The sequence below is a fragment of the Microtus pennsylvanicus genome, chromosome X (assembly GCF_037038515.1).
Source record: "Microtus pennsylvanicus isolate mMicPen1 chromosome X, mMicPen1.hap1, whole genome shotgun sequence".
NCBI classification, from domain to species: Eukaryota; Metazoa; Chordata; class Mammalia; order Rodentia; family Cricetidae; genus Microtus; species Microtus pennsylvanicus.
Window position 1 is genome coordinate 133,184,587 of NC_134601.1, and position 25,025 is coordinate 133,209,611.

Consider the following 25,025-nt stretch of genomic DNA (forward strand, 5'->3'; position numbering starts at 1 on the left):
TGGGGGTTAGGATGCTCCCTACCCCCAGCAGCGGCAGAGGGCGGGGATGTGGGTTTGCCCCCTCCCACCTGCCCGACCCCTGACCCCCGCCTTCCCCCTCGGCCATCGCACAATGTGGAGAGCAAATGTGGGCGGGACCTCCACCTGCCCCTCTCTACACAGCAACCCCCTCTCAGGCCCGCCCCTCCCTCGCCTGGATTGCTTGCTTTAGGGTTGGTTCAGCTTGGGCCATTTGTGTGTGTACAGGATTTGACCTGGAAGACAACATTTTGGAAAACATTTTGTGGTGTTTTTTTTTTGTTGTTGTTTTTTGTTTTTTTGGACCCAGAGAACTTGTATAACTTCAGCTGTGTTTCTAGGTAGCTCTGGGGTAGTTGTGTCTGTCATGAAGGGAAACAGTTACAGAAGAAGTGCTGTTTTATAAGGACAGAAAGAACCTGATCTGAGGCAGAAGTGCAAGTTACAAATCCCTCAGACTCTCTTGCAGCTATGACAATCCTAGGCTAGAATTCTGAGCACGTAAGGTGGGATATCTGTAATGCTTCCCTAAAGGAACTGAACTGGGTTGCAACTTAGCTCAGGTGGTAGTGCTTGCTAAGCAGGCAGGCACTGCATAGAACATATGAAGTAGCATCCTGCTGTCATCCCAACATCAGGGAGGTGAAAGAAGAAGGTTCCAAAGTACAAGGTTAAGGCTGGAGAGATGGCTCAGGAATTAAAAACACTTGGTGCTCTTCCACGACACAGGTTAGATTTTCAGCACCCACACAATGACTCAAAACCATCTCCAGTTCCAGGGGATCTGTCACCCTCTTTTGGCCTCTGTGGCACCAGACATGTACATGGTGCAGAGACTTACATGCAGATGAAACATTCATACAAATAAATTTAAAAAGGATGTCCAGGGCCAGAGTGTGAAATCAGTCTGACTCATAGGAGATATTATCTAAAAGGGGTGAGGTGCAGAGCTGCCCTTGTCTTCTTGAGTAGTCCAGTCTCTGGAATCAGAAGGTGGCAATCAACAAAATTGCTAAACACCAGCCAAAGTAATTTTCGGATGTGGAATTAAGGTCCAGAAAAGTCCTATCCAAGTCTGGTAAATGACACGGCCATCTTCCTTCCCCTTGGGATGCCACTTATAACTGCTCCATGTAAGAGTGAATCTTCCCTGGGTGACCAGCAAGTCAATGAGTGATGGGCAAGCACAGTGACACTGACACTACTTTCTGACAGGTTTCAGTCTTCTCACCCTAGAGTTCAGCTGGGACAGGCTGAGACCCTTTAGTTGTCTTCATTTTTAGTAGCTCTGACTGACCTAGAACTCTGCTATGTAGACCAGGCTGGCCTTGAACTCAGAACTCCACCTGCCTCTGACTCCCGTTTGGGGATAAAAGGCGTGTGTCACCACCATGCCTGGTGAGACTCCTATTCTGTGGTAGGTAATCATTTTATCATGAATTATATTATTTAATTTCCAATAGAGCCAATCTAGCTGCCTGCTTCAGTTTTAGATTTTTTGCGGGGTGATAGATGGACAGTTCATTTGGTGACAATCCCTCCACCCCACAGCTTTCTTCTCCCCTCCCTTTTTTGTCAGCTGTGGTGGCTGGGAATGAGGGGTTTTTCAAAATAAAAAAAAGCCTTTCTTCAGGTTTTGTAACAACTTAAACTTTATTAAATATGCAAGCCTGCTATAACTGCCAGTTGTACCCTTCCATGTCATCCTTGTGATTTCAGCTCCTAAGTTGTCCCTCCTTCCTTCTGGGGTAGAACAGTAATGTTCCTCGAGCAGGCAGTGAGCAGGGGCAGATTTACAACTGAACATTATAAGTCCTTTTAAAAGGATGTGCACTTAAGTAAGCACTGTACAAAGGATATTCAGGATGGGTTCAAGTGAGGCCACCCTCATCCAAGGTACAGGTTGCAGTGTACTAAGCTGCTGTCTGGGGCCTCAGAAGGCAGCAGCATGTTCTGGGACTTAGTGTGAGTGGGGCATGTCCTGCCCAAACTTGCTCTGGTGAGCAGCGCTCTTCACTTCCTGGAGATCCTGAGGGAAAAGCAGGGACAAGGTAGGTGAATGTGAAGGTGGCTCTTCTGTAACCACAAAGAGGCTATTACCACTGAAGCCCTCAGCTACTGCATCTCACAGACTACGGATTCCTGCCAATACCCACAGGGCAGCCATGCAAAGGGCTCTGTGTTCTCCTCTTACCAAATGACAGAAGGGATATGAGGTGGAGAGGGACAGGGCCCAGTGTCCATGGGCTAACCACCCTTCCCAGGCTCACCTGGTGGTGGACATAAGCCTGGCAGACATAACACCAGGTAGACAGGTCAACACAGCTGAGGACTAACGGGTGCTCAGAGGCTTCGTGGTGGTGGACCATATGGGCACGGACATAGCGACTGCAGTACACCTGCGGTGGAAGGGTGTGTGTGAGAGCCGTACCAGCTCAAGTTCGCTGCTGAGCCAGCTTCTACCCGATCAATTCCCTTCTTTTGTTCCATACCTGATAGCAAGTCAGACAGACCCAGTTCTCCTGGAGTGTTCCACAGGTCTTACATGGTTGGGCCGTATCCAGGCCTTCTGCAGGAATGGGGCATACTGCCACCAAGTGGGGACACCAGGATAGTGGAGTCACAGCATAAAAGACATCCTAGAGTGGGTAGGTAAAACCGGGTAAGGAAAATATTCCACCTCTCCAGATACATCACATGTGTTCCTATCTGGAGGCGTGAATAGACAAGAAGCAGCAGCCAGAACCCCAGGCTCTCCCTGAGCTCACTTGGGCATTAAAGTTCCCAAATCCTTGTGTCAGCATCAAGCTGTTCATGTCCTGCCCTCCAGCTGCTTCTCCTAGAAGGTCCGCCTCATAGTCAGAGACCTCCTAGAAACAGAAGGAAAAGATGTATTTGAGAATGCCCAGTTCTCACTCCCCCACCCTCTTCCCAGGCGTGGCAGAGTTTACCAGAGCTGCACTGTTTAGTTTCAAAGTGCTGAGACGCCCACTGAGACTGCTCACTGGGTCTGGGGACTGCTGGGCTGTGGCTCCCTGCACAGGGGTAGCTTCTGTAGTCTGCTTGTCTGCGCACGAGGCTTGGGGAGTTCGGATTGGCTCAGTTTCTCCCACAGGATCCTCGACGGTGTTCTGGTTAGGCGTATTTTTTATGGTTTCTGCTGAGGCATGCTGGTCCATTGTGGTTCCTCTCACAGAAGTCTCCTTTGAGATAGCCTGGTCTAGTGAAGCTCCTCTGGCAGCCTGTTCTGAGGACTGGCCCTGAGCAAGCACGGCCTTAGCTGTCTTTGACTTAGTATGGCCTAGCGGAGATTCTTTTGCAGATGCTGCTGCTGCAGTCTTCCTCATGCCTGCTTCTGGACCCTTTCCAGAAGGTGTGGCTGTTCCCTTAGCTGACACAGGATTGGTTGCTTTGGGCAGCTTCTTGATGACAGGCTTAGAACTGGGGCATTCTTCCTTGTCTTCCATCTCTGGAATAATGGAAAAGACACTTGAGTGTGAATACCACCCCTCTCCTACCTTTACTCTCCCTTTTTTGAATTCCCTTATTATTTTCAATTTTCTTTCATTCTTCTTTTTCTTTTTTCTTTCTTTTTTTTGTTTTTTTCGAGACAGGGTTTCTTCTGTAGCTTTGGAGCCTGTCCTGGAACTAGCTCTTACAGCCCAGGTTGGCCTTGAACTCACAGAGATCTGCCTGCCTCTGTCTTCCGAGTGCTGGGATTAAAGCACCACCACCACCGCCTGGCTATCATTCATTCTGCTTTTTCTTTTCTTTCCTTTTTTAAGTTTTCTCCCCCTTTTTTAAGTTTTCCAAGACAGGGTTTCTCTGTGTAGCCTTGGCTGTAGACCAAGCTGGCCTTGAATGCACAGAGATCCGCCTGCCTTTGTCCCCCAAGTGCTGGGATTAAGGGCATGCGCCCCACCATTTGGCCACTCACTCATCATCCGCAAACTGCGCCAGTATCTGCGATGGACTTGAATGGTCTCAGTGATTGAGGCCAGGGCTCCTGGCTGTGGAGGTCGCAGTGAGGTAAGTGCGGGTGGTGGATCTCCAAGGAGGGAATGGGTGCAGGCAGCCATAGATTCAGAGATGGATGCCAAGTTGTATCCACCCTTTGTAAAAGAGAGGGAAGGATTCAATGAGGGTTCATCGGGGAATTGAGGGTTAGATATCCTGGCTCTCCAAATTGTTCTCCTCCTTGTTCTAGAGGGTGGTACCAGAGAAAAATGAGTGTAACGCACATTTGTACACTGGGCAGCACTCACTGTGCGAGGTGGCTGTTGGGGGAATGTAAACTGTGCTGTCAAGTGCAAGACAACAATAGCAATACTAGTAACAGTATTAACAAACAATTGCTTACATTTGTTATTTGCTGTGAGCTAGACCCTATTTTAAATATTTTATGTATATTAATACAATCCTCACAATGACAGATGCTCAATCTATACAGAAGTGCGCCCTTATGCCATACCTATCTTCACAGTGTTCAGGAACCTCTGACCTCACATCATAGATAGCAGAGATTTGACCCACACAAACGAACATGGCAGATCCATAAAGAGTGCCTGTTGTAACCTGGGACAGGAACAACTAATATTCTATGTGATCCCCTAACTTGAGTTTCTTCCTGCTCGATCGAAACTTCTATTCTTTTTACACATATGGGAAGCAAGGCCCAGCACAGTTAGACGACTTGTTTGTGGTCCCAGCAATTGAAGAAGCAGGGCTGTTATTTGAACCTGGGCTCACCAAATAGTTTGTGTTGTTGTGGGTGTGACCAAGGAATTGCGCCTAGGCCCTTGGTACAAGCCAGACAGCACCAGCTCTTTCTGTTCCTAGCTCTTGTTCCTAACCAACATCCTTAACTTCCATAAGAAATACTGTGCAAACCTAAGTGGGACATTGCATAAGCCAGTTAGATTCTCTGGGACTTACTGGTCTCATCTACAAAAACGGCACACAACTTTGCTGAGAAGGTTAAGTTAATGTCCGAAAGATGTAACAGTAGATGACAGAGCATCTTTCCAGAACACACTGGATGCCAGGAATGCCACTTTACTTAGACGGCCCCATCTGTAGATCAGGAAACCCAGGAACAAGGCTGGAGGCACCAGTCACTTTAAAAGGTCAGTGAATTTATACTCTGTCTCTCTTAACATGTTAGGAACAATTCATATGTGGGGAACAGAAGCCCCCCAGAGGCAAATGCTTAAGTCTCAATTCTGCCATTATTAAATGTGTGACCTCAGACTAGTTACTATTCCACTCAATTCTCTGATTTGTTTTTTTTGGGGGGGGGCTAAGGCTTTTGAAACAGGGTTTCATGGAGCGCAGGCTGGCCTCAAATTTGATTATGTACCTGAGGATGACCCTATCCTCCTGCCTCCTCCTCCCAAGTGCTGGGATTATAGGTATGCACCATCATAGCCAGCTAGATCCCCTGACCTTGAGAGGGAAATGAGCTAAACAGACTGCCTCACAGTGCTGTTTTGCCAAGCAAACTTGAAAGACCAACAGAGCCAACTTTTCCAAACTGCCCTCCTACCCTGGGAAGAGGGATCAAGAGAGTTACCTCGAGGATGAGGATAATGCGGCCATTGGCAAGGCCCATCAGTAGGTGAGTAAGGTGGGCATAACCCTCAGGTGTCACTTGGCAGCCACCCAGTGGGTCCCCTTGTGCAGCATCAAAGCCAGCAGAAACCAGTACGAGTTCCGGGTTAAACTGCAGTAATCAGAGAAGAGAAACATGGGCATAAAGCTTAGGTAGGCAGTAAGTGATGAGAATGAGGGCAAATGAAAGCATGAAAATGCAGGTTCGAAAGCCGAGGATGTGAGCACAGGAAGACAGAGAACCCAGCAGAAACAGACATGGCCAGCCTGTTAGAGATAAGGGTATACCTGCCAGAAACTCACAATCTTGGGAGACAGAGGCTGGAGAGATGGCTCAGAGGTTAAGAGAGCTGGCTGCTCTTCTAGAGGACTAGGGTTCAATTCCCAGCACCCACATGGCAGCTCACAACTGTCTGTAACTCTGCTGCCCTTTTCTGGCTTCCATAGGTACCAGGCATGCATGTGATACATAAATATATATGCAGGCAAAACATCCAAACACATAATAGAAGTAAAAGTTTTAAAAAAAGATATTGTAAACATTATAAATTGACAGAAGGGGGCATGAGGTAGAGTCATGAGATAGATATGGATCACAGAGACAAAGAAACATGGAAACTCAGATGGCAAGAGATAGTGACAAGAGAAACAGAGAGACAGAGACATGTCCTCTCTCACACACACAAGCGTCAAATATGGGACACACAGGCACATGATGCAGGCTTTTCTACAAATAATATTACTAATACAAATGTCATACACCCCCACTCGCAATCTTACAGTCCCACACTGGCAGGGCTGCAAATCATACCAGGCATACACATATAGTTGGTTTCTCATGGGGACAATAAGACACGGCCACCTCTGCATAGGCACAGTGATGTACAGCACAGTCACTACAGTTAGAATGGTCAGACACACCCTGTTCATGGTCACAGGAAGCAATTACTCGCACATAGTTTCACAGACACAAAGGGTAGTCTCTGCCCCCAGCACAGCCATATGCATGCAAATCTAAAAGCACACTCCTGTGCCCAGACTGCAGAGTTACGTCCTCATGGAGTCAGTCACACATATGCCATTGGTCCTGCCTCCAGTTCACACACAGCTAGGCCACCCCTGAGTCAGAGCACTTAGAGACCCAACAGAGACATTCAGACCCAGTCCAACAGACAGGGATGATGATCTCTGTCCAGCCTCCCACAGTCAGAGCGTCTCTCTCAGGCTAGCAAGCACAATGCAGCAGCATTCAATGGCATACAGCATCACACATATCACATAGTCACTGAGCAACATTACACACGTGTTCATCTCCTGCCTCCCTTGTACACACAGTTCCACAGAGACAGCATCCCTTATGGATGTCCTTACAACCATGCACTCATGATGGCAGATATCCAGAAGGCACACACATATATATATATACATACAGCCAAGACAGCTGCTCACATATAAAACATCATATAGAGAGAGCACTTACACACAGTCATATGTGCATGGTCAGAAATATATATAAGGACATCACTGCCACCCCTGTCCCAACAGCCAACATATGATCTGGTAGTCAAACACACATGCTGAGGAGGCAGATAGTGCTGCCACCTACACAGATGTCACATAATGACCAGAGCCTTACTTCATAGGCAATGGGAAGTACCAGACGATGCCAGGCAGTCAGGTAGTCACCATCACCCATGCGGGGTCCATTCCAGGGCACATTGACAGTGAAGCCTGTACCTGCGGCTCGGCCTACTTGGCTGCTGGCACCCTCATCCCCCATGGGGAAGAAAGTGCCACGGTCATACCGGTGCAGGGACATGTATAATACACTGCCAGGGAGAGAATAAAATGAGAAGGCGGCCATGACAAGCTAAGGACTTCAAACAGCCTTGAAAGGATGGTTCAGCACCCTCCCACAGCACCCTCCCGCTCATTGTCCCATCCCTCACCTGGGGTCATCCTCAAACATGTGCTGAGTTCCATTACCATGGTGAACATCCCAGTCTACGATCAGGATCCTGGGGAGGGAAACAGCTCCTTTTAGCCGTCTAGGACATTTAGCCCTAGAAGGAGGGCTCTGGCTAGCTAGATTCCTGGGGTCTTCAGAAGCATTTGTTACCAAGTAGCAGGACTATGAGTATCTTGAGAAAGCATTGGCCAGCATTTTAAGACTGAAAGCCCAATCTTGGTTTCTTTTTTTTTTTTTTTTTTTTGGTTTTTCAAGACAGGGTTTCTCTGTGGTTTTGGAGCCTGTCCTGGAACTAGCTCTTGTAGACCAGGCTGGTCTCGAACTCACAGAGATCCGCCTGTCTCTGCCTCCCGAGTGCTGGGATTAAAGGCGTGCGCCACCACCGCCCGGCCCCAATCTTGGTTTCTAAGGGCTTTACTATGGGCAGAAACAAGTACTTGAGGCTAGGTCCTAGACACTTCTGAGGACTGACTATGGAATAGAACTCCAGGCCTGGTTGGCTAATGTCACATGCCAAACCCTAAGTCTTTTGGAGTAAGCCCTGGGAGCCTAGGCTTGGGTTCTGTTAGAATGACCTGTCAAGGCTCAGGAATGTTGCTGTAATATCCTGGATCCTAGTCTATTAAGCATCTAAATGAATGAATGGGCTGGTGACACTAACACAAGCCTCCTGTCCCGTCTGTGGTCAAGTGCTACCCAGTGGACCCTTGCTTGTTTCTATGAAAGCTCCTGGGCTGTACATGGATCTGCCAAGTAAGACTGAATGGGAAAGCAGTGTCCAGATTTCTTCCAAGATCAGGCTTTGGGGTCTCTGGAGAGCCCTTACCGCAGGGCACGTCCGGCAATGACTTGGGCATGGCGAGCAGCTACAGCGACAGAGTTGAAAAAGCAGAAACCACAAGCAGCATCCCGCTCTGCATGGTGTCCCGGAGGGCGCACTATTGCAATGCCATTCAAAACCTGCAGAGGGAGAGGAGCGAGACTGGATTTCTGGCCCTCTTGTCCTTTCTGTTCCTCCCTTCCCTTTCTCCTGTCTTCTCTACCAGCTACCAGGGTACCCACTCTGGGGTGCACCTCTCCCACTGCCTCTGTCCTCCTAAGCAGGGGTAGGTGGTCCTCTCTATTTCCTCAGGACCTGATCTCAGGACCTCATTTCTTCAGTCCAACTGCACTGGCTCCAGAGAAGACGCACCTCTCCTGAAAGCACAGCTTCCACCAGGCGGCAGGCAGCGCCCGTGGCAAGCTGTGCGCAGGTAAAGGTGCTGGGGCAGATGTAGATGGAGTCAAAGCTGGAACCTTCGCGGTGCAGCTCCCGGGTTTTCATCTTTTCTGTGGCCCGGATCCGCTCCACGTACTCGGCACTGGAGAGACAGAGGAACAACTAGCCACAAGCATATCCCCAGATAAGAATTTGGACCTCTCTAGGTGAGCAGTAGCTCTACCCACCTTGGAGGAGAGCCCTAGGCCCTACTCCTAGAACTTCCCTATAGTCCTGCATCTGGTCCACTCCAGCACAGGGTCTGACCTGTGGCAAGTAAGAAGCTCAGCATCCATGGCAGGCCGCACAGGTAGGATGAGGCAGCGTGCTGCAAGGCCCAGCTCCTCCAAGTAGCACATGATCCGTAAGATGCGCTGAGGTGTCTCAGGATGATGACTAGTAGTGGGGGGCAGGGGTTTAGTGACTGAGGTGAGTGATCCAACCACCACTTAACCCAGGCCTCTGATGACATACTTGTCCCATAGGTTGCAGTGACTCATCATTTTCTCATCATAGACCAGCCCAGTGCGATCCTGCAGCACTGGCCATCTACATGTATCCAGCGGCAGCGTAGCAGCCTCCCAGCGGCCCTCATCTTCCTCTTCTACCTTGTCTTCCTCTACTTCATCTTCCTCCCGGGGCTCGACTAGAAAGAGGGGCTCAGATCACCCTACTTCCTGAATCTGGATCCCATCATATTCCGAGACAAATGTGGCCTAGACAAGGCCTAAAACCCACACAGCCCTCCCCACCAAGGCAACCCAGGAAAGCAAGAGGAAATCTGGAAGAGAATAGCCCCAATAGCTCATTCCATGTCTGATGCTGATGGTGCCCATTCCCCACCTGATCTCACAAGGAACTCCCAGAAGGGTTCATGGGCTTCTAGAGTGCAGGAGATCGAAGTCTGGGCACTGGGGGTGGGAGAGGCAGAAATGTGATTAAATGGTCCCCAGGCAGGCAATAAGGGCTCTCCTTTCCCATTTTCCCAGGCTCACCTTGCACAAGGTACACCAGGGGACTCCAGCATGGGGCAAGGGTCTCCAAGAAGGGTGTGGAGTGATGCACTGACACCCTTAGCCAGGGCATGGAGGTTATAGCCACCCTGGGGAAGGAGTTATTGGGGGAGGCAAGCAGAGGGTCAGATATTACCAGGGAAGGATATTGATAACAGTAACAATATTTGGGCACGTACTATGTGAAGTGACACAAAATTTTAAGGGTAACATCATTTGATTCATGGGACAGTGATGTAAAGTGATTATAGAGACACAAAGATGTATGAAGTAGTAAGGCTGAGCAAGGAACAACTTTACCAAAATAATCCCATTAAATTTTTTTAAAATCAATTCTTTGCTTTATGATTGTGAATGTGTAGCCTGTATATGTGTATGTGTGTGCCTATTAGATCTCCTGGAACGGGAGTTATGGATAGTTGCAAGCCACCATGCTGGGAATCGAACCCAGGTCCTATGCGAGAACAGCAAGTGCTCTCAACCACTAGGCATCTCTTCGGTCCCCAGGGACTTCTTTTTTTTTTTAATTTTTTTTCCCAGGGACTTCTTATATACAAGAAAGTTCTTGTTTTGTTCTTAGCGGTTCTGAGAATGGAACCCCTTGCATATATCAGATAAGCATTCTACCTTTTAACTCCATCCCCAAGGTCCAAAAGATCTGTTCTTAGGCCTTCAAGTGGGCCAGTGAGATGGATCAGAGGACAAGAGGGCTTGCTACCAAACCTGATAACCTGAGTTCAATCCCCCAAAAAAATCTGCGTGGTCGAAGGAGAGAACCAACTCCCAAGTTGTCTTCAGACCACCACTCACGGTACCCGTGGCTTAGTGTATATATGTGTATATACAAATAATAAAAAATATAAAAATTCTAAGCCTTTTATCTACAGGGTTAGATAAAAGTGAGTTACTTACTTCCAGGGACAGAATCAACCTGCCTCCTGCCAGACCCATGAGCAAATGGGTCAGGTGGGCAAATCCTGCTGGAGTGGCAGCCATCTCTCCCTATGGGAACATGAAGCTCAGAATACTCTCCTTTGAAACTGAGAATACCCCAGAGAACCTGCCTTACCTTGGGGTCTCCTTGGAGGGCATCATATCCAGCAGCCACCAGGACCAACTGAGGCTGAAACTGAGGGAAAGAACACACTATGTGAGAATGCCTGCTTTCATAGAACATCACCCCTCAGTGTTGCCCCTCACCCCCAAATTTCCTGGCTCTCCAAGACCTCAAAGGCAACTGGCATCAGGATGTGCAGGAATGCAGCAATGTAGTCAATGTCCCGCATCCCCACCTGCAGACACAGAAACATGCTATGACAATCGCCTTTCTTGAGCCCGTGGGAGGGCAGCACTAGGCTCACTTTAGGTGGGAAGACACTGACCTGGTTCCAAGGTACATTGATGGTATATCCTTGGCCTTGGCCTAAACCTACTGTGGACCAGTTAGAAGCTTTAAGGTGGGGCCAGAACCGACCTTGTTCATATCGGTGGATGGAGAAATAAAGGACACTAGAGGCAGAGAAAAGAAATGTTGAGGGGTTACATAGCATGTGTTAACTCATCCCCCAGCATAGAAAAAAATAAAGGAATTGGAAAAGACAAACTTAAGGCTCCCAACCTACAGCTGCAGGGATTTATTCAACAAGCTGTTTTTACCAACTACTCCATTCAGTCCCTCTCATAAGTTTTTCCAGTTCCCAATCTATACTCTCAATTCTTCTATTCATTTACCCTTCTATTCATTCACCAATTTATTCACTTTCCCATTCATTAATCCTCCCCCAGTGTTTTGCTCATTTTTTCTACATACTCATTGACCTCCCACCAGAACCCTCCTGTCACTAAATATTGCTGCCTCTCCAGTGTCCACCCGATTTCAGACTCAAGTCCAAGGTCTCAAGAGCTACTGAGTTGACCCAAGAACCTGGGCAATGATGACCCTGTGAGAAACTCTAAGTCATGTCTTCTCATTGCTCCCTTCAGTGTTATTATCCCAAGGTAATAATGGCACTGGAGGTCCATAGGAGTCTTGAGGGAACTTATTTGCAGAAGCCAGCTTGGGCTGTAAAGAGCCTCAAGTCCATGCTGGGGAACCTAGTGATTCCACTGAAAGAATTGGAGAGATGCAGAGGCCAGGAATGAGGGAAGATGGGGCTTGGTTTTGTGTGTGGAGCTAAAGTGAAGGATGCTGTCATGAAGTCAGTGAGGACAGTCCTTTTTCCTTAATATGTCACAAAGCCACCTCTACTACTGCTATTTCTTTTTTCTTTTTTTTTTTTTTTTGGATTTTCGAGACAGGGTTTCTCTATAGCTTTTGGTTCCTGTCCTGGAACTAGTTCTTCTAGACCAGGCTGGCCTCGAACTCACACAGATCCGCCTGCCTCTGCCTCCCGAGTGCTGGGATTAAAGGCGTGCGCCACCACTGCCCGGCCAGAAAATGATACTTAAAATTGGAGAAAAGTATCTTGAAATTGGGGAATGAAAGCCTTATAAAAAGCTTTAGCTTTAGTCCTGAGGCAACAATCAGTGAACCTGGCTGCATGGGTCTATACTTGGTTCTCTGTGGTTGTTTAGCTTGGAGTTTTTGGTAGGACTCTTAACAGGAGGAATAGAGGGTGTCTCTAACTCTTTTGCCTGCTTATGGGACCCTTTTCATCCTATGGGGTTGCCTTGTTCAGCCCTAATCTGAAGGTTTGTGCCTCATCTTACTGTGTTCGGATGACAGCCCTGGGAATCCTGCTCTTTTCCGAAAGGAAACTGAGAAGCAGTGGATCTAGGGGAGGTCTATGGGGAGGATGGAGAGGGGTGGATGGAGGGGAAACTGCAGTAGGGATGTAATGGAGGAGAGAACAAGAATACAAAGCACCTCTGGTCTGAGTGAGTAGAGGAGGATTTTTTGTTTTGGTTTTGATACAGGATCTCTACTATACAGCTCTGGCTGTTTTGCAACTTGCTACACAGACCAGGCTTGTCTTGAACTCATGGAGAACCACCATGCCCAGTCTGGATTATTTGGTTTTGTATGTTTAATTGTACTATTTTATGTGTTTGGCTTTCTTGTATGTCTGTGTATACCATGTATGTGCCCGGTGCCTGTGGAGATGAAAAAAGCAACTGGTCTCCTCAAATTGAAGTTCCAGACAGGAACTGCCATATGGTACTGGGACTAGAACCTAGGTCCTTAGGAAGAGCAAGCAGTACTCTTAGCCACTGAGCTTCTCTCTAGCCTTTAATTGTATTATTTTGAAATTTTTGACACCGACAGGTAAACATTGACTTTAAACATTCAGTGAAGTACTGAGCAGGGAAGAGAACCTACTGGAGAGTAAGTGCCCTCAGGGGTAAATAAGCAAAGACCCGAAGAAACCCAACTCCACAAGAACCCCCCTTAGAGAACAGAAAATCAGCCTTTAATCCCAGCGCTTGGGAAGCAGAGGCAGGCAGATCTCTGTAAATTCAAGACAAACCTGGTCTACACAGTGAGTGCCAGGACAGCCAAGGCTCATTTTCTCAGACATGATATTGAGGTTAATGCTTTTTTTTAAAATGCTAGGGATAGAACCCAAATCTAAACTGTGTAAAACCGTTCTACCACTGAGCTATACCTTTTCTAGAAAATAATTGCTAATTAAAAGATGCATTCTAGAATTCATGCAGAAATAAAATAGGAGTAGAGTAGTAGGTGTAGATATGGATGAAAAAATGGCCAATGAATTTATTAATGTTGAAGCATTTAATCCAGGAAGCCACAAACAAACAAAATAAAGAATACAAAACTTAAGAAGATAAAAACAGGAAAATTAGTTAAGCATTAAAATAGTAGAGATGACAGAAGGAGCCAGAGATTAAATTAGAAAAAATAAGTGAGGAGCTAGAGAGATGGCTCAGTGGTTAAGAGCACTGATTGCTCTTCCAGAGGTCCTGAGTTCAGTTCCCAGCAACCACATGGTTGCTCACAACCGTCTGTAACTCCAGATCTAGGGGATGTGACACATACCTTTATCAAGGCTGACGGATTAAAAAAAAAAGATGTTGCTTAAGAGTACTTACTGCTCTTGTAGAGGACCCTGGTTCGGTTCCAAACACCCACATGGAAGCTCACAACCACCTTTATTAACTCCAGTTCCAGGGGATCTGACTCCCTCTTCTTACATCTGCAGAATCATGCATACCCATGGCACACATACATGCACTTAGGCATACACATAAAAATAAAATTAAATCAAAGATGTATGCCCTCTTTCCACCCAAAAAAGACATTATTTTTTCCTGGTATTTGCAAACTGCAACCTAGTGCTTGGATCTTTTCCCACAGTCCCTAAACCTGAGATCTGTATCAACAGACATCTTCTGTTTCCATTCTGGGGAAATGCTTTTTAGGAACACAGACCCATAAATAGCACAGAACAGTAATCTCATGATGGCCCCAAGAACAGCCCTTAAATTTGAGGTATAAATAGGTAAAAGTAGACATTTGAGGAAAGGCACTGATATAAAAAAAGGACCACGAAGATAATTCAGTTAGCCTCAGAATGAAAAGACATAACAATATGGAATGGAAGGACGTAGAATGTTTAGGGCACTTCTAATTAGTTCTTTCTTTCTCTTTTCTTTTCTTTTCTTTTTTTGTTTGCTCGAGACAGGGGTTCTCTTCTGAACAGTCCTAGTGGTCCTGGACCTCACTTTGTAAAACTCACAGAGATCCTCCCTGCCTGTGTCTCCTGAGTCCTGGGATTAAAGGCGTGTGCTACCACCACCCAGTTCTAATTCTTATTCTATAAAAACTAGCTCAGCAAAGAGAGGGTATAAGAACAAGTGAGAAACAAAATGCTTGTGCTGATCAAAGGAATGTCTAGCTAGAGAGGTTGGCACATGTCTGCAGTTTTAGCACTTAGTAGGCTGAGAGAGGAGGATCTCAAGTTGGAGGCCAGCCTGGACTATAGAGAATAAGAATCAAAGCCAGTTTGGGCTACACAGTAAGACCCTATCTCAAAAGAAAAAAAACCAAGAGTACATAATTCAGAGGGAGGATTTACAAACAGAATTGAGGCCATCTCTCAGGACACTGAGCAAAAGTAAAAAGAGATGATAGAAAACATGAAATAAGCCGGATAGGGGAGGAGGGATGTCAGCAATTAAGAGATTTTTGTTCTTCTAAAGGACCTGCATTTGATTCTCAGCATACATGGCAGCTCATAATGGTAAATCAAGTTTCAAGGGATTCAGCGCCCTCTTTTGGCTTCCAAGGGCACTAGACAAACACATGGCACAGACATATATGCAGGCCAAATAGCCATACACATAAATTAAAAAAGATTTATTTTTAAAAAGCTACACAGGGCTGTGGATGTTGGTAGCTCAGTTGGTAGAATGCTTGCCTAACATGCATGAAACCCTAGGTTCAATCTCTAGTGTCATATAAACTAGGCCTGGTGGCACATGGTATAATCCCAGCACTCAGAAGGTGGAGGCAGGAGAATCAAGAGTTCAACCCAATAAAGTCCAGACAATCCCTTAGGATTGAGGGTTTAGAGCAGGAAGTCAGAACTGAAAAGGCAGAGAAATAAAAATTAAGTTACAACTCTAAGAATAAAGTGGATTAGATGAAACTATGTAGCAGAGACACAAAAGAGATCCATTTAGAGGGGCAGATGTGGCAAAGGTCTTGGGCTCCCTGGCAGCTGTGTGGGAGAGGCAGAGTTGAGACCTGTTGTCAGCATGTAGCCTTCACAGGCAGAGAGGAAGGGACAATTATCCCAGACAGCTACATACTTGCCCTGGCTCTGGACTATCAAATGGCTCCTGCCCCCACTTAAAAACAATAGGTCATCCTTAGCTATATACAGAGTTAGAGGCCAGTCTGAGCTAGACCCGTCTCAAAAAAAAAAGTCAAATCAAAACAAAACAAAATTCCATAAAGGATCAAGCCAAGAGGTTTAACATCTAATAAGAGTCTGAGAGAACAGAGAAAATAATTATCAAAGATCTAATATAAGAACATGAGCAAAGGGCTGGAGAGGTGGCTCAAAGGTTAAGAGCATTGCCTGCTGTTCCAAAGGTCCTGAGTTCAATTCCTAGCAACCACATGGTGGCTCACAACCATCTGTAATGGGGTCTGGTGCTCTCTTCTGGCATGCAGATACACATGTAGACAGAATAATGTACATATGATAAATAAATAAATATTTAAAAAAAAGAACATGTGCAAAGACAGAAGGTGTAAGGCTGCAGATGTAAAATACCAACCCACTGCTAAAGAGAAGTTAACAGGACCTAGAGTTCATGTGGAATACCATATGGGAAAAAGAGAAGAACCGAAAGCCTTTCAGAGAACAAAACAGGTAACTCAGAAAGAAGCGAAAAATACAATTACCATCAGCACCAAGTGCTGGAAAATAGTAAAGCAAAAAAGAAAGTAAAGAAAAAAGCATCTAGATAGGACCAAGGACCACAAGAGCACAAGTAATGTAATAAGTTGGATGGAAGGACCACATAAAACAACTACTACTTACAATATAATACTCCCTCTAGTGGCAAGGACTTTATTTTCTCTAGGAGGATAAACTGGTACCCTTCTGGAGTAAAGTTTGGCAGTATGTACCAGACCTTAAAGCATGTTGATCTGCCTGACTCAGCAATTCACTATTAGAAATTCATTATGCAGATATACCTAAAGATATAAATTATATATTTTTAATACTATTCATAGTAGAATTGTTTATACTAGCAAAAACTGGGAAGTATCTTGAATGTCCCAGGATTAACTGACCATGCAATGAAATAATTCTACAAAGAATAAGATGCTTTGTAGCACCAACATGGTAAAAGTATCCCCAATAGTTAGATGAAATAAAGTTGCCAATGAACATGTGGAGAATTGTCACATTAGTAGTATATTATTAATAAAGGTGACTATTTACATATGCATAAAAATCTATGAGGCTAAAACCTAAAGTGTCAACTTATTTTATGTGTATGTGTGTGTGTGCATGCTATGGTATGTATATGCAGGTCAGAGGTCAATTTGCAGGAGTTGGTTCTCTGTCTTTCCACCATGTGGGTCCTGGGGATCAAACTTAGGTTGTCAGGCAAGCACCTTTACCTGCTGAGCCATCTTGCCAGCCTCCTATTTAACAGTAAAGAACAGTTTGAAGTACTGTCATAATTGAAAACAAATGAAGTATTAATTTGGGGTCCACTCCAGCTTGGGGGTAAATTGTTAAACAAGATCTCCAAATACTTATAATTCAAACCCTACCTCTTTCACTTCTCTGCACGACATTGTAACCTGTAAGGTTCAGTTTCACCATCTGTAAAATGGGAACTCCACAGTTCTTGCTTCAGAGTAAAATTAGGAGATAGCAGATAACCAGAAAGCAGCGCATTTCCTCAGTCCCGGCCAACTAAAGAACATGAATGCCCTTCCCTTCTTCCTAACACCTATGACTGGGCCTAACAAGTAGCCAGGAGTCCAGTATTTAGGGTGGGACTTGGGATATACCTGGGGTCCTGGTCAAAGGTGAACTGCGTTCCTTGACCATGGTGCACATCCCAATCCACGATCAGAACCCTGTGAGCAGGAAAGAGGGGAGTTTTGTACAGGGGATCAAGTGAAATATGGAGGAACAGCCTAGACCATGGTACCCCAATTCCATCTGTCATTTGGTGCTGACCTCTGAATGCGGTGCTTCTTTTGAGCATAGCGGGCAGCCACAGCCACATGGTTGAACATGCAGTACCCATCCATAAGACTGCGCTGGGCATGGTGTCCAGGAGGCCTAAGCAGAAAAGGGAAGGCTGCAGGTTTGGGAGTCTTCCTCCCACACTCCCAATTCTTTCAGCATAGATTCTGTGAATCTGCCAGCAACTGAGTAACTGTGGCTTCTGAAGCTTCACAACCCCCAATCCAATGCTCTCACCAAAAAAGATTTAAAAATAACCATTAAAATGTACCCATATGCCAGGCACTGGTGGCACACACCTTTAATCCCAGCACTTTGGAGGCAGAAGCAGGCTGATCTTTGTGAGTTAGAGGCCAGCCTGGTCTACACAGAGCCGGTTCTAGGACAAAGAGAAACCCTACACAGAGAAACCCTGTCTGGAGAACAAAACAATACAGTGAGACTGTCTCAAAAAAAGAGAAAGAAACAAAGAAAATATAGCCATGCACCCATTTGGTATTGTGGCACATGCTTGTAATACTAGCACTCAAAGACATTGAAGCAAGAAAATATATAGCTCAAACTCCTGTCTCAAAAAATAAAAAATGAAGTTGTCCACACATATTTTCCCATACCCAGCCATTTTGCTACATGGCCTTAGGTGAAACCTATGTAGTAAAAATTGCTATGTTCATAAATGGTCCACTATTATTTGCTATGGTATTAGTTTGAAGCAGCAAATGACTGAAACCAAAATGCCCACCAGCATGAAAATGCCTAACTTAAAAAGTATATTTCACCACTGGGCAGTGGTTTAATCCCAGCACTTGGGAGGCAGAGGCAGAGGCAGGAGGATCTCTACGTGTTCGAGGCCAGCCTGGTCTACAGGGTAAACTCCAGGACAGCCAAGACTGCTTCACAGAGAAACTGTCTCAACATTCTCCCTCTAACCCCCACAAAAAAGTATATTTCACAATGGCATCTCACTCACATATTAAGAGAAAGCTTTCAGCCGGGCAGTGGTGGCGCATATCTTAAATTCCAGCATTCGGGAGGCAGAAACAGGTGGATCTCTGTGAGTTTGAGGCCAGCCTGGTCTACAAGAGCTAGTTCCAGTCTGGAAGGGAGCACACTGTGTGCTTTTTAGCATTGGTGATTTAAAAAAGGAGTGGAAAGCACAAAGGCCATCTTCTGCATTTTATCAGTTCTAGAAAGTCAGCTGTGACAAGATGTTCTATGATTTTCCATGGCAACAACAAAACAGAAAATGCTATTGACTAAAATCTGAGATGTCACGGTTTGTTGGCTACATTGGATTTCAAGATGTTCCAGATAGAAAAGAAACACATACCTGTGAATCAGTGAACTATGATACTTATTACTTACTCACAAGACTATCTGTGAGAAGACACAGAAGTTACTGGTTACAATGACTATCTTTCAGGAGCACATCCCCAAGGATAGGAGAGAATTTTTATTGAATTCCCCTTCATGTCATTTGACTCTTCGACCATATGAAGACATAGTACCCGAGCTAACACATTTTACATTTGAGAGAAGGACTTTATTTTTTGAGAAAGGAGCTTATGTAGCCCAGGCTGGCCTCAAATTTACAATGTAGTTCAAGCTAGCCTTGAATTCCTGATCCTTCCACCTCAAAAGTATTACCTCCATGCACCATTAGGCAGAAAGATTATTTTTAAATGTAAGTAGCAGCGGTGGCGCACACCTTTAATCCCAGCACTTGGGAGGCAGAGGCGGGCAGATCTCTGTGAGTTTGAGGTCAGCCTGGTCTACAGAGCGAGTGCCAGGACAGCCAGGGTTAGACATAGGAACCTTGTCTTTAAAAAAAACAAATAAAATGAAATAAAAATGTAAGAAGTCAAATGCTTGAGAGTCCTACCTGATGACGGCCATGCCATTCCGAATCTCAGCCCCCAGGACCGCATCTACCAGCCTGAGGACAGAGCCTGTGGCCAGGCAGGCACATGAGTATGAGTTCTAGAGACAGTGGAGAGCCAAAGAGAAGAAATGAGAAAGGACTGGCCTATCAACTTAGCTTTCTTCCCACAGTGAAATTGGCACAGACATGGGAGACCCCGGAATTGCTGCCCCACCCTGACCTCACAGTTCTCATGCATACCGGATGCAGATAGACGGAATCATAGGTGCCTGCTAGTATGCGAAGTTCTCCTTCATTCATGTACTGGGTTGTTTCCATCAGATCAATGTATTCCAGGCTGGGGACACAAGATAGGGGATAGGTCTGAGAGCCCTGTTTCCTCCCCAGCCATACCTTCTACAAACCAGGTCTCTGGCCAAATCAGACCTCCAGCCCACCTAGGGGATTGGTTGCGATGTAGGCCACGGTTCCTATTTCTCCTCTAGCCCACCTCAGCTCTTATTTTCGTTGGATTCACCCCAGTTTTTGCCTCTTGGAGCTCAACTCAGATACTCTCTGCCAAGCTAGTTTTCTGTGAACCACACTGTACCAGGCCTCTTCCTTTGAATTCCTACAGCCCCCTAAGAGCCTCCTGATCACTCTGCCAGACATTCACCATCAATTAACTAACGAGATTATAAGAACACTAGTCCATCAGAGGCTTAGGATCTTAGATGCTGTCAGGTACCTGATACACATATTGACCCTCCTGAAAAACTGAGATTTCTTTTCTTTAGGGTGGTTAGAGGCTTTTTCAGACAGGGTCTCATGTAACCCAGATTGAACCTGCTATATAGCTGAGGATTGTCTTGAATTCCTGATTGTCTTGTCTTCACATCCCAGTAATGAGATTATGGGCATGCAGCATCACACCTGGCTGGAAGTTAGGTTTTTGAGCAGTAACAGATTTAGAGAGGCTCAGGGACTTGCCCAAGGCCGGCCACAGAGCCTATGGGATTCTGTCCTGGTGAGGGCATCCTCTTCCCACCCTACCAAGCTCCCAAGTTTTCACCTGTGAACCAACATCAGCTCCTCCTTCTCAGCAAACCGGGCCTGGGGAGACATGAGGAATAAAGGGGCTAGAGCATAGGCCATGCCTTGGTGTTGCCAGGTCCCTGCCCACCACCCACATGCTGGGGGGCTTCACCTGAAAGGACACACAGCGGTCCAGCAGGCTCTCCAGGATCAGCTGCTCTTTGATGGCATGGAGCCGCTCAGGGCATTCAGGGAAACTGGGGAGGTGGAGATGCAGTCATATAACCCACCCAGCCAAGTAAGACACTACGAACCACGTCTGCTTTAGCCACACCTCCCAGCTCGCCTCCCATAGCTGCTCACCTCTTACCTGTGCCATTTAGCCTTTCCTCTTGTCATTTCTGAAGTCTTACACTTTCCTCCCTGCTACCATTCACGCCAGCAGAAGCTCCAGTCTGAGCTGTCTGCCATGTCGCCGTCTCAAGAACCTCCCTACCTCTACACCCCCTCCCCCAACAGCCCCTTCTGTAGATGGCAGTCAGACAGTGGTGAAAAGTCAAAACCCTTTTGTAGCTCCTACTCCATTCCCAGTAGGACCTGAAATCTTTATTAGAGCTGGAAGGCCCTAAAAACCGTGTCCCCATCCTTTTTCTGACCCTGTTTCTTGTCGCAGGCCGCATTCTTCACTTTATTTCACCTGTAATGGTCTCCTTGATCTTCAATTGAACACATACCTTTCAGTCAGGTCCATAGACTTCAATTTCTTTTGTCTAGAGCACTCTTTTCCATAATGACTCCATGGCTCACTCCCTTAATGTCCCTCCCCCAGTATTTTTATTCAAATGTTAGCAGTGCCTTCCCTGGGTGTTGTATTAAAAATAATGACAACACCCCTTCCCCTCAAACATTCCTCTCCCTCCCAGCTCAGTTATTCTGCACAGCCCTGCTCTGACACTTTTCTTGATGACTTTGAAGGCAGTTTGGTTTACTGCTGTATCCCTCGCTCCTTAACAAATGGAGACCATAAATGAAAGCTTTTGACATCATGAGTTAGTTTTAGGTCAGGATCGGGGAAAGAGCCACTATATTTGTAAATATTAGTGAAATGATTAACAGACCATCACAGAGGCTGGTAAGGTATCTAAGATCAGATGGGAGAATCTCAACAGTTGGGAAAGTTAAAAGAGGGATCAGTCAAGGGTAAAGACCCATGCCTAGAGGGTGTCTGGCCTGCGGAAAGCACAGCAAGAGGACCAGTGTCGGCAAAGTGAACTGAAGCAAATAAGGACTGGCTGACTAGGTCACAAAGGGTGATGTGGAGCCAAATCACGTGGAACCTTAGAGGCCGGGATAAAGAATTCAGACTTTACCTTAAGAGCAATGCTCTGCCCTTGAAGTATTTTAAGGAGGGGAACATCATCTGAAACAGTTTTTAGGCTTCAATGTGGAAACTAGAAGCAGGGGACCGATCAATGAGAGTCAGATAGCGAATATGTTTTGAACATAGAGCCAAAAGGAATAAGCAGATTCTTTTGGAAAGTAGAGCAGATGAGAAGTATATTTCAGTATAACTGTCTCTTTCTCAAGGGAGGCTCTGTGACTCTGCATGCTAAATGGTCTAGGGCCCTCTAATAAATACTTCTAGTCAAGTGCGGTAGGTAACTCATGCCTGTCATCTCAGCATTCAGAAGGCTAAGACAGGATTATCACCAAAGATTTAAGGCTAGCTGGGCAGTGGCGGCGCATGCCTTTAATCCCAGCACTTGGGAGGCAGAGGCAGGCGGATCTCTGTGAGTTCGAGGCCAGCCTGGTCTACAGAGCAAATTCCAGGACAGTCAGAACTACACAGAGAAACCCTGTCTCGAAAAGCAAAAAAAAAAAAAAAAAAAAAAAAAAAAAAAAACCTTAACACTGTTGTTGGCTGTTTAATGACCTCCCCTCATATTCACCAATCAGCTGAGAAGGGATTTTTCTATTTTGTTCACATACATCACCAACTCTTGGCACACAGTAGACACATCGGTAGATGTGTTAGCTTAAAACAAAACTCTTTCAAGAATGATCCCCACCTCCCTAAATCATCTGCCTCCGGACTATGAGCCAGAATAAGAACAGATTCACTCTTGCTTGGTGGGGGGGAGGCAAGTGTGTAAATTTTCTACTGTGGGGACAATCTGGAGGTCCCAGCCTCACCTGTCATCCCAAAGGCAGTGGAAGTCATTTAGTTGCTCATCAAACACCAATCCAGTACCAACCAATACTCTTGTCTCGGGGTCCAGATCCTGCAGGGGCAAAGAAAGAAACACAGATTCATTCAAGTCCCCAATCAGAGAAAACACTGCATACTGTCCAGCATGGGGAAAATCATTGTTTTGTTTGGTAAAGAAGGCTAAACTGCAGCCAGGATTCTCTCACCAGCCCTTGAAGCCCCACGACCAGGTCTTCTTCAACCGTTTGGCTGAGCTTCTTCATTTTCCCTTTCTTCTTTACCTCTGCTAGATTGGGGCTGGAGTGGGATACAGTACCCTTCTTAACACTTCGCTTCTGCCAATCAGAGAGAAAGATCAGAGTCTGGACATGGCTGGCTGGCTTTCCCTCCCCCCACTCATCAGGGCCGGGCTGGAGCCTTACCAAGGTGGCGCTGGAGTCCTGAGGGGGCGACTGGGGATTGTGCCTACTCTTTCGCTGCCTGGTAGAAGAATCTTGGCCGGTGGAGGTCATGGCTGAAGGGCCTTCGCTCCTGGAACGGCTCTAGCAGGGGTGTAGGTTGGTGATGAGGTCCTTGGAGTATCCAGAGGACCCCACATCTCTAACCCTTTCCAGGCCCCGCCCCCATTCTAGACCGCATCCTTCGCGCTGTTCCCTACCAGTGCCTTCTAAACCCCGCCCCTCAAGGCCATCTTCTGCCACAGAGGAAACCTGGTGTCTTCTGTTCTCCTGGACCTCGCTGCTTTTATACGATTCTCCTCCCTCATCTTGCCTTTTCATTAAACAAGGTAATCCCAGGCTCAATCCAGCTCTTCTAAGACCTGCCCTTTCCCAATCACCGCCCCCCACCCCTCTACTTCCCAAGCCCTTTCATACCTCTAGTCCTCGCCCAGAACGCTTGGCTTCCGCAACCTGCCCTCTTCAGCCTATCTCCCCGGACAATCACAGACCCTTCTAGACTGCCAGGCCAGGCTGCAGTGGCCTCGGCACCACCCTTAAAGACCCACTCAACTCCACCTCCTATCGGGCCGAACCCGCACCCGCACCTTCCACACCTTCTGATCACGACCCGATCCTTTCACAGCGTCCCGCTGCTCAGAAGACTGCCCCTTTCGAGCAGAATCCATTAGACCCCACCCCCTTCTCAGAGCCTAACGTTTAACCAAGCTCCCTCCGCCAGTTCCAAGCCACGCCCCCTTTCCACACGGCCATCAAAGCTGGCCAATCTCCCCCTCCCCCTTCACCCCCTCTCACTACTCACTGAGCGCAGCCCCTTTCTCAAACTCCGCCCTTGGCTCGCACCGCCTAATTCCCGGCGACCTGTGTGGCCCCGGGCACCTGATCCCTTCTTTTCCATTGGGCTGAGCGTTTTAATTTGCCCGCCCACGTCCACCCCACAGCGCGGAGCTAGTCCGCCTCCAACGCCTCTGGCGCACACCACACCTCTCGCGAGTTCACCTAATAGATGAGCGCGGATCGTTCTGCGCCTGCGCAAAGCATGACTCACTGGTTCGAGACCCGGATCTGCCCCTAGCGCTGCGCCCCCCCCCAATTCCCCCCCCCCATCAACTGCCGCCATTGTTCTGATTGCGATGACTGCCGTTCTCAGTTCCAGGCTTGTCGTTTTAGGAGCCCTACGGACTGGCATCGGTCGTGCTGTGCACTGATTCGAGAGCAAATCAAAGGAGGACGTTCAGAAAGGACATCTTGGGGACTCCTGCGCTGCGCTTGGCGATGACATAGTCGGGTGATTAGTCCGAGATAAAGGCTATGGCTATGGACTAATAAGGCCTGTGGCTGCAGGCAGCCAAAATGACAGTGATGATAAGCGTTGAGAAGTTTCTGAGTTAATAGTCACTACCATGGTACGCAAGAAGTATCTCCAAATGCTAGCTATTAACATTCTGCGAAAATGGGTAGGGGCGCAGAAGGACTCGCTAAGTGGCACACGTTGCAGAAAGCCACAATTCTGTGATGTTTGCATTGTTACGGCTGCTTTGCAGACAACACACAGAGGGACTTAGACCTGCAATCTTGGTCAAGTCACAGCGTTGTCCTCAGTTTCCTTATCTGCAAAATTATGATGCTAGTACCAAGGCCAGAATAGACTTTGGAGGGACGTTTCTCCTGGATAGCAGCTCAACCTACCTGCCCCCTCTGCTGAGTAATCAAACTAATAGCATGTAATGGACTAGGGAGGGAAAATTGTCCCTGTGATTCTTTGGGACGCCCACCCTGTGTCTATCACTCCCACAGGAGCCCAATTTGTCCTCCTGATCTCCCCTTCTCAGTCCCCCCTCCCATTTCCTACTGGGCTATACGCTGAAGCCCGAAACAAGCCTGGAGTTCAGCATCACTAACTAGCAAATAC

The 25,025-nt window shown here is 46.8% G+C and overlaps 1 protein-coding gene across 7 annotated transcripts; it reads right to left on the reverse strand.

Moving 5' to 3' along the window:
• Positions 1-1,652: 1,652 nt before the first annotated feature.
• Hdac6 (histone deacetylase 6) lies at positions 1,653-24,101 on the reverse strand. Of its 7 annotated transcripts, none has more exons than XM_075956647.1 (29): positions 23,916-24,099; positions 23,078-23,197; positions 22,862-22,990; positions 22,640-22,728; positions 20,619-20,703; positions 20,484-20,524; positions 19,673-19,769; positions 19,433-19,530; positions 17,542-17,646; positions 17,370-17,438; positions 11,251-11,377; positions 11,095-11,160; positions 10,938-10,997; positions 10,781-10,870; positions 9,851-9,957; positions 9,699-9,766; positions 9,330-9,501; positions 9,123-9,251; positions 8,790-8,958; positions 8,424-8,557; positions 7,578-7,646; positions 7,265-7,457; positions 5,591-5,740; positions 3,956-4,130; positions 2,970-3,487; positions 2,787-2,888; positions 2,511-2,657; positions 2,289-2,417; positions 1,653-2,047 (listed from the first exon to the last, which is right to left on the reverse strand). In XM_075956647.1, exons 1-29 carry the CDS (start codon positions 24,009-24,011, stop codon positions 1,979-1,981), a joined length of 3,603 nt encoding a protein of 1,200 aa, XP_075812762.1. In that variant the 5' UTR covers positions 24,012-24,099; the 3' UTR covers positions 1,653-1,978. The 7 variants fall into 7 exon arrangements, with proteins under 7 accessions (XP_075812762.1, XP_075812764.1, XP_075812767.1 ...); XM_075956649.1 differs by having other exon boundaries at positions 22,862-22,987; positions 23,916-24,093; XM_075956652.1 differs by lacking the exon at positions 23,916-24,099 and adding an exon at positions 23,710-23,850.
• Positions 24,102-25,025: the final 924 nt, after the last annotated feature.

Excerpts from the sequence above, each read along its gene's own strand:
- Hdac6 (XM_075956647.1), bottom strand. The coding sequence starts at position 24,011 with ATGGAAAAGAAGGGATCAGGTGCCCGGGGCCACACAGGTCGCCGGGAA. Across the intron at positions 9,767-9,850 it reads CCTGGTGTACCTTGTGCAAG|TGCCCAGACTTCGATCTCCT; the intron begins GTGAGCCTGGGA and ends TCCCACCCCCAG. Across the intron at positions 8,558-8,789 it reads AAGCTGTGCTTTCAGGAGAG|GTTTTGAATGGCATTGCAAT; the intron begins GTGCGTCTTCTC and ends CTCCCTCTGCAG.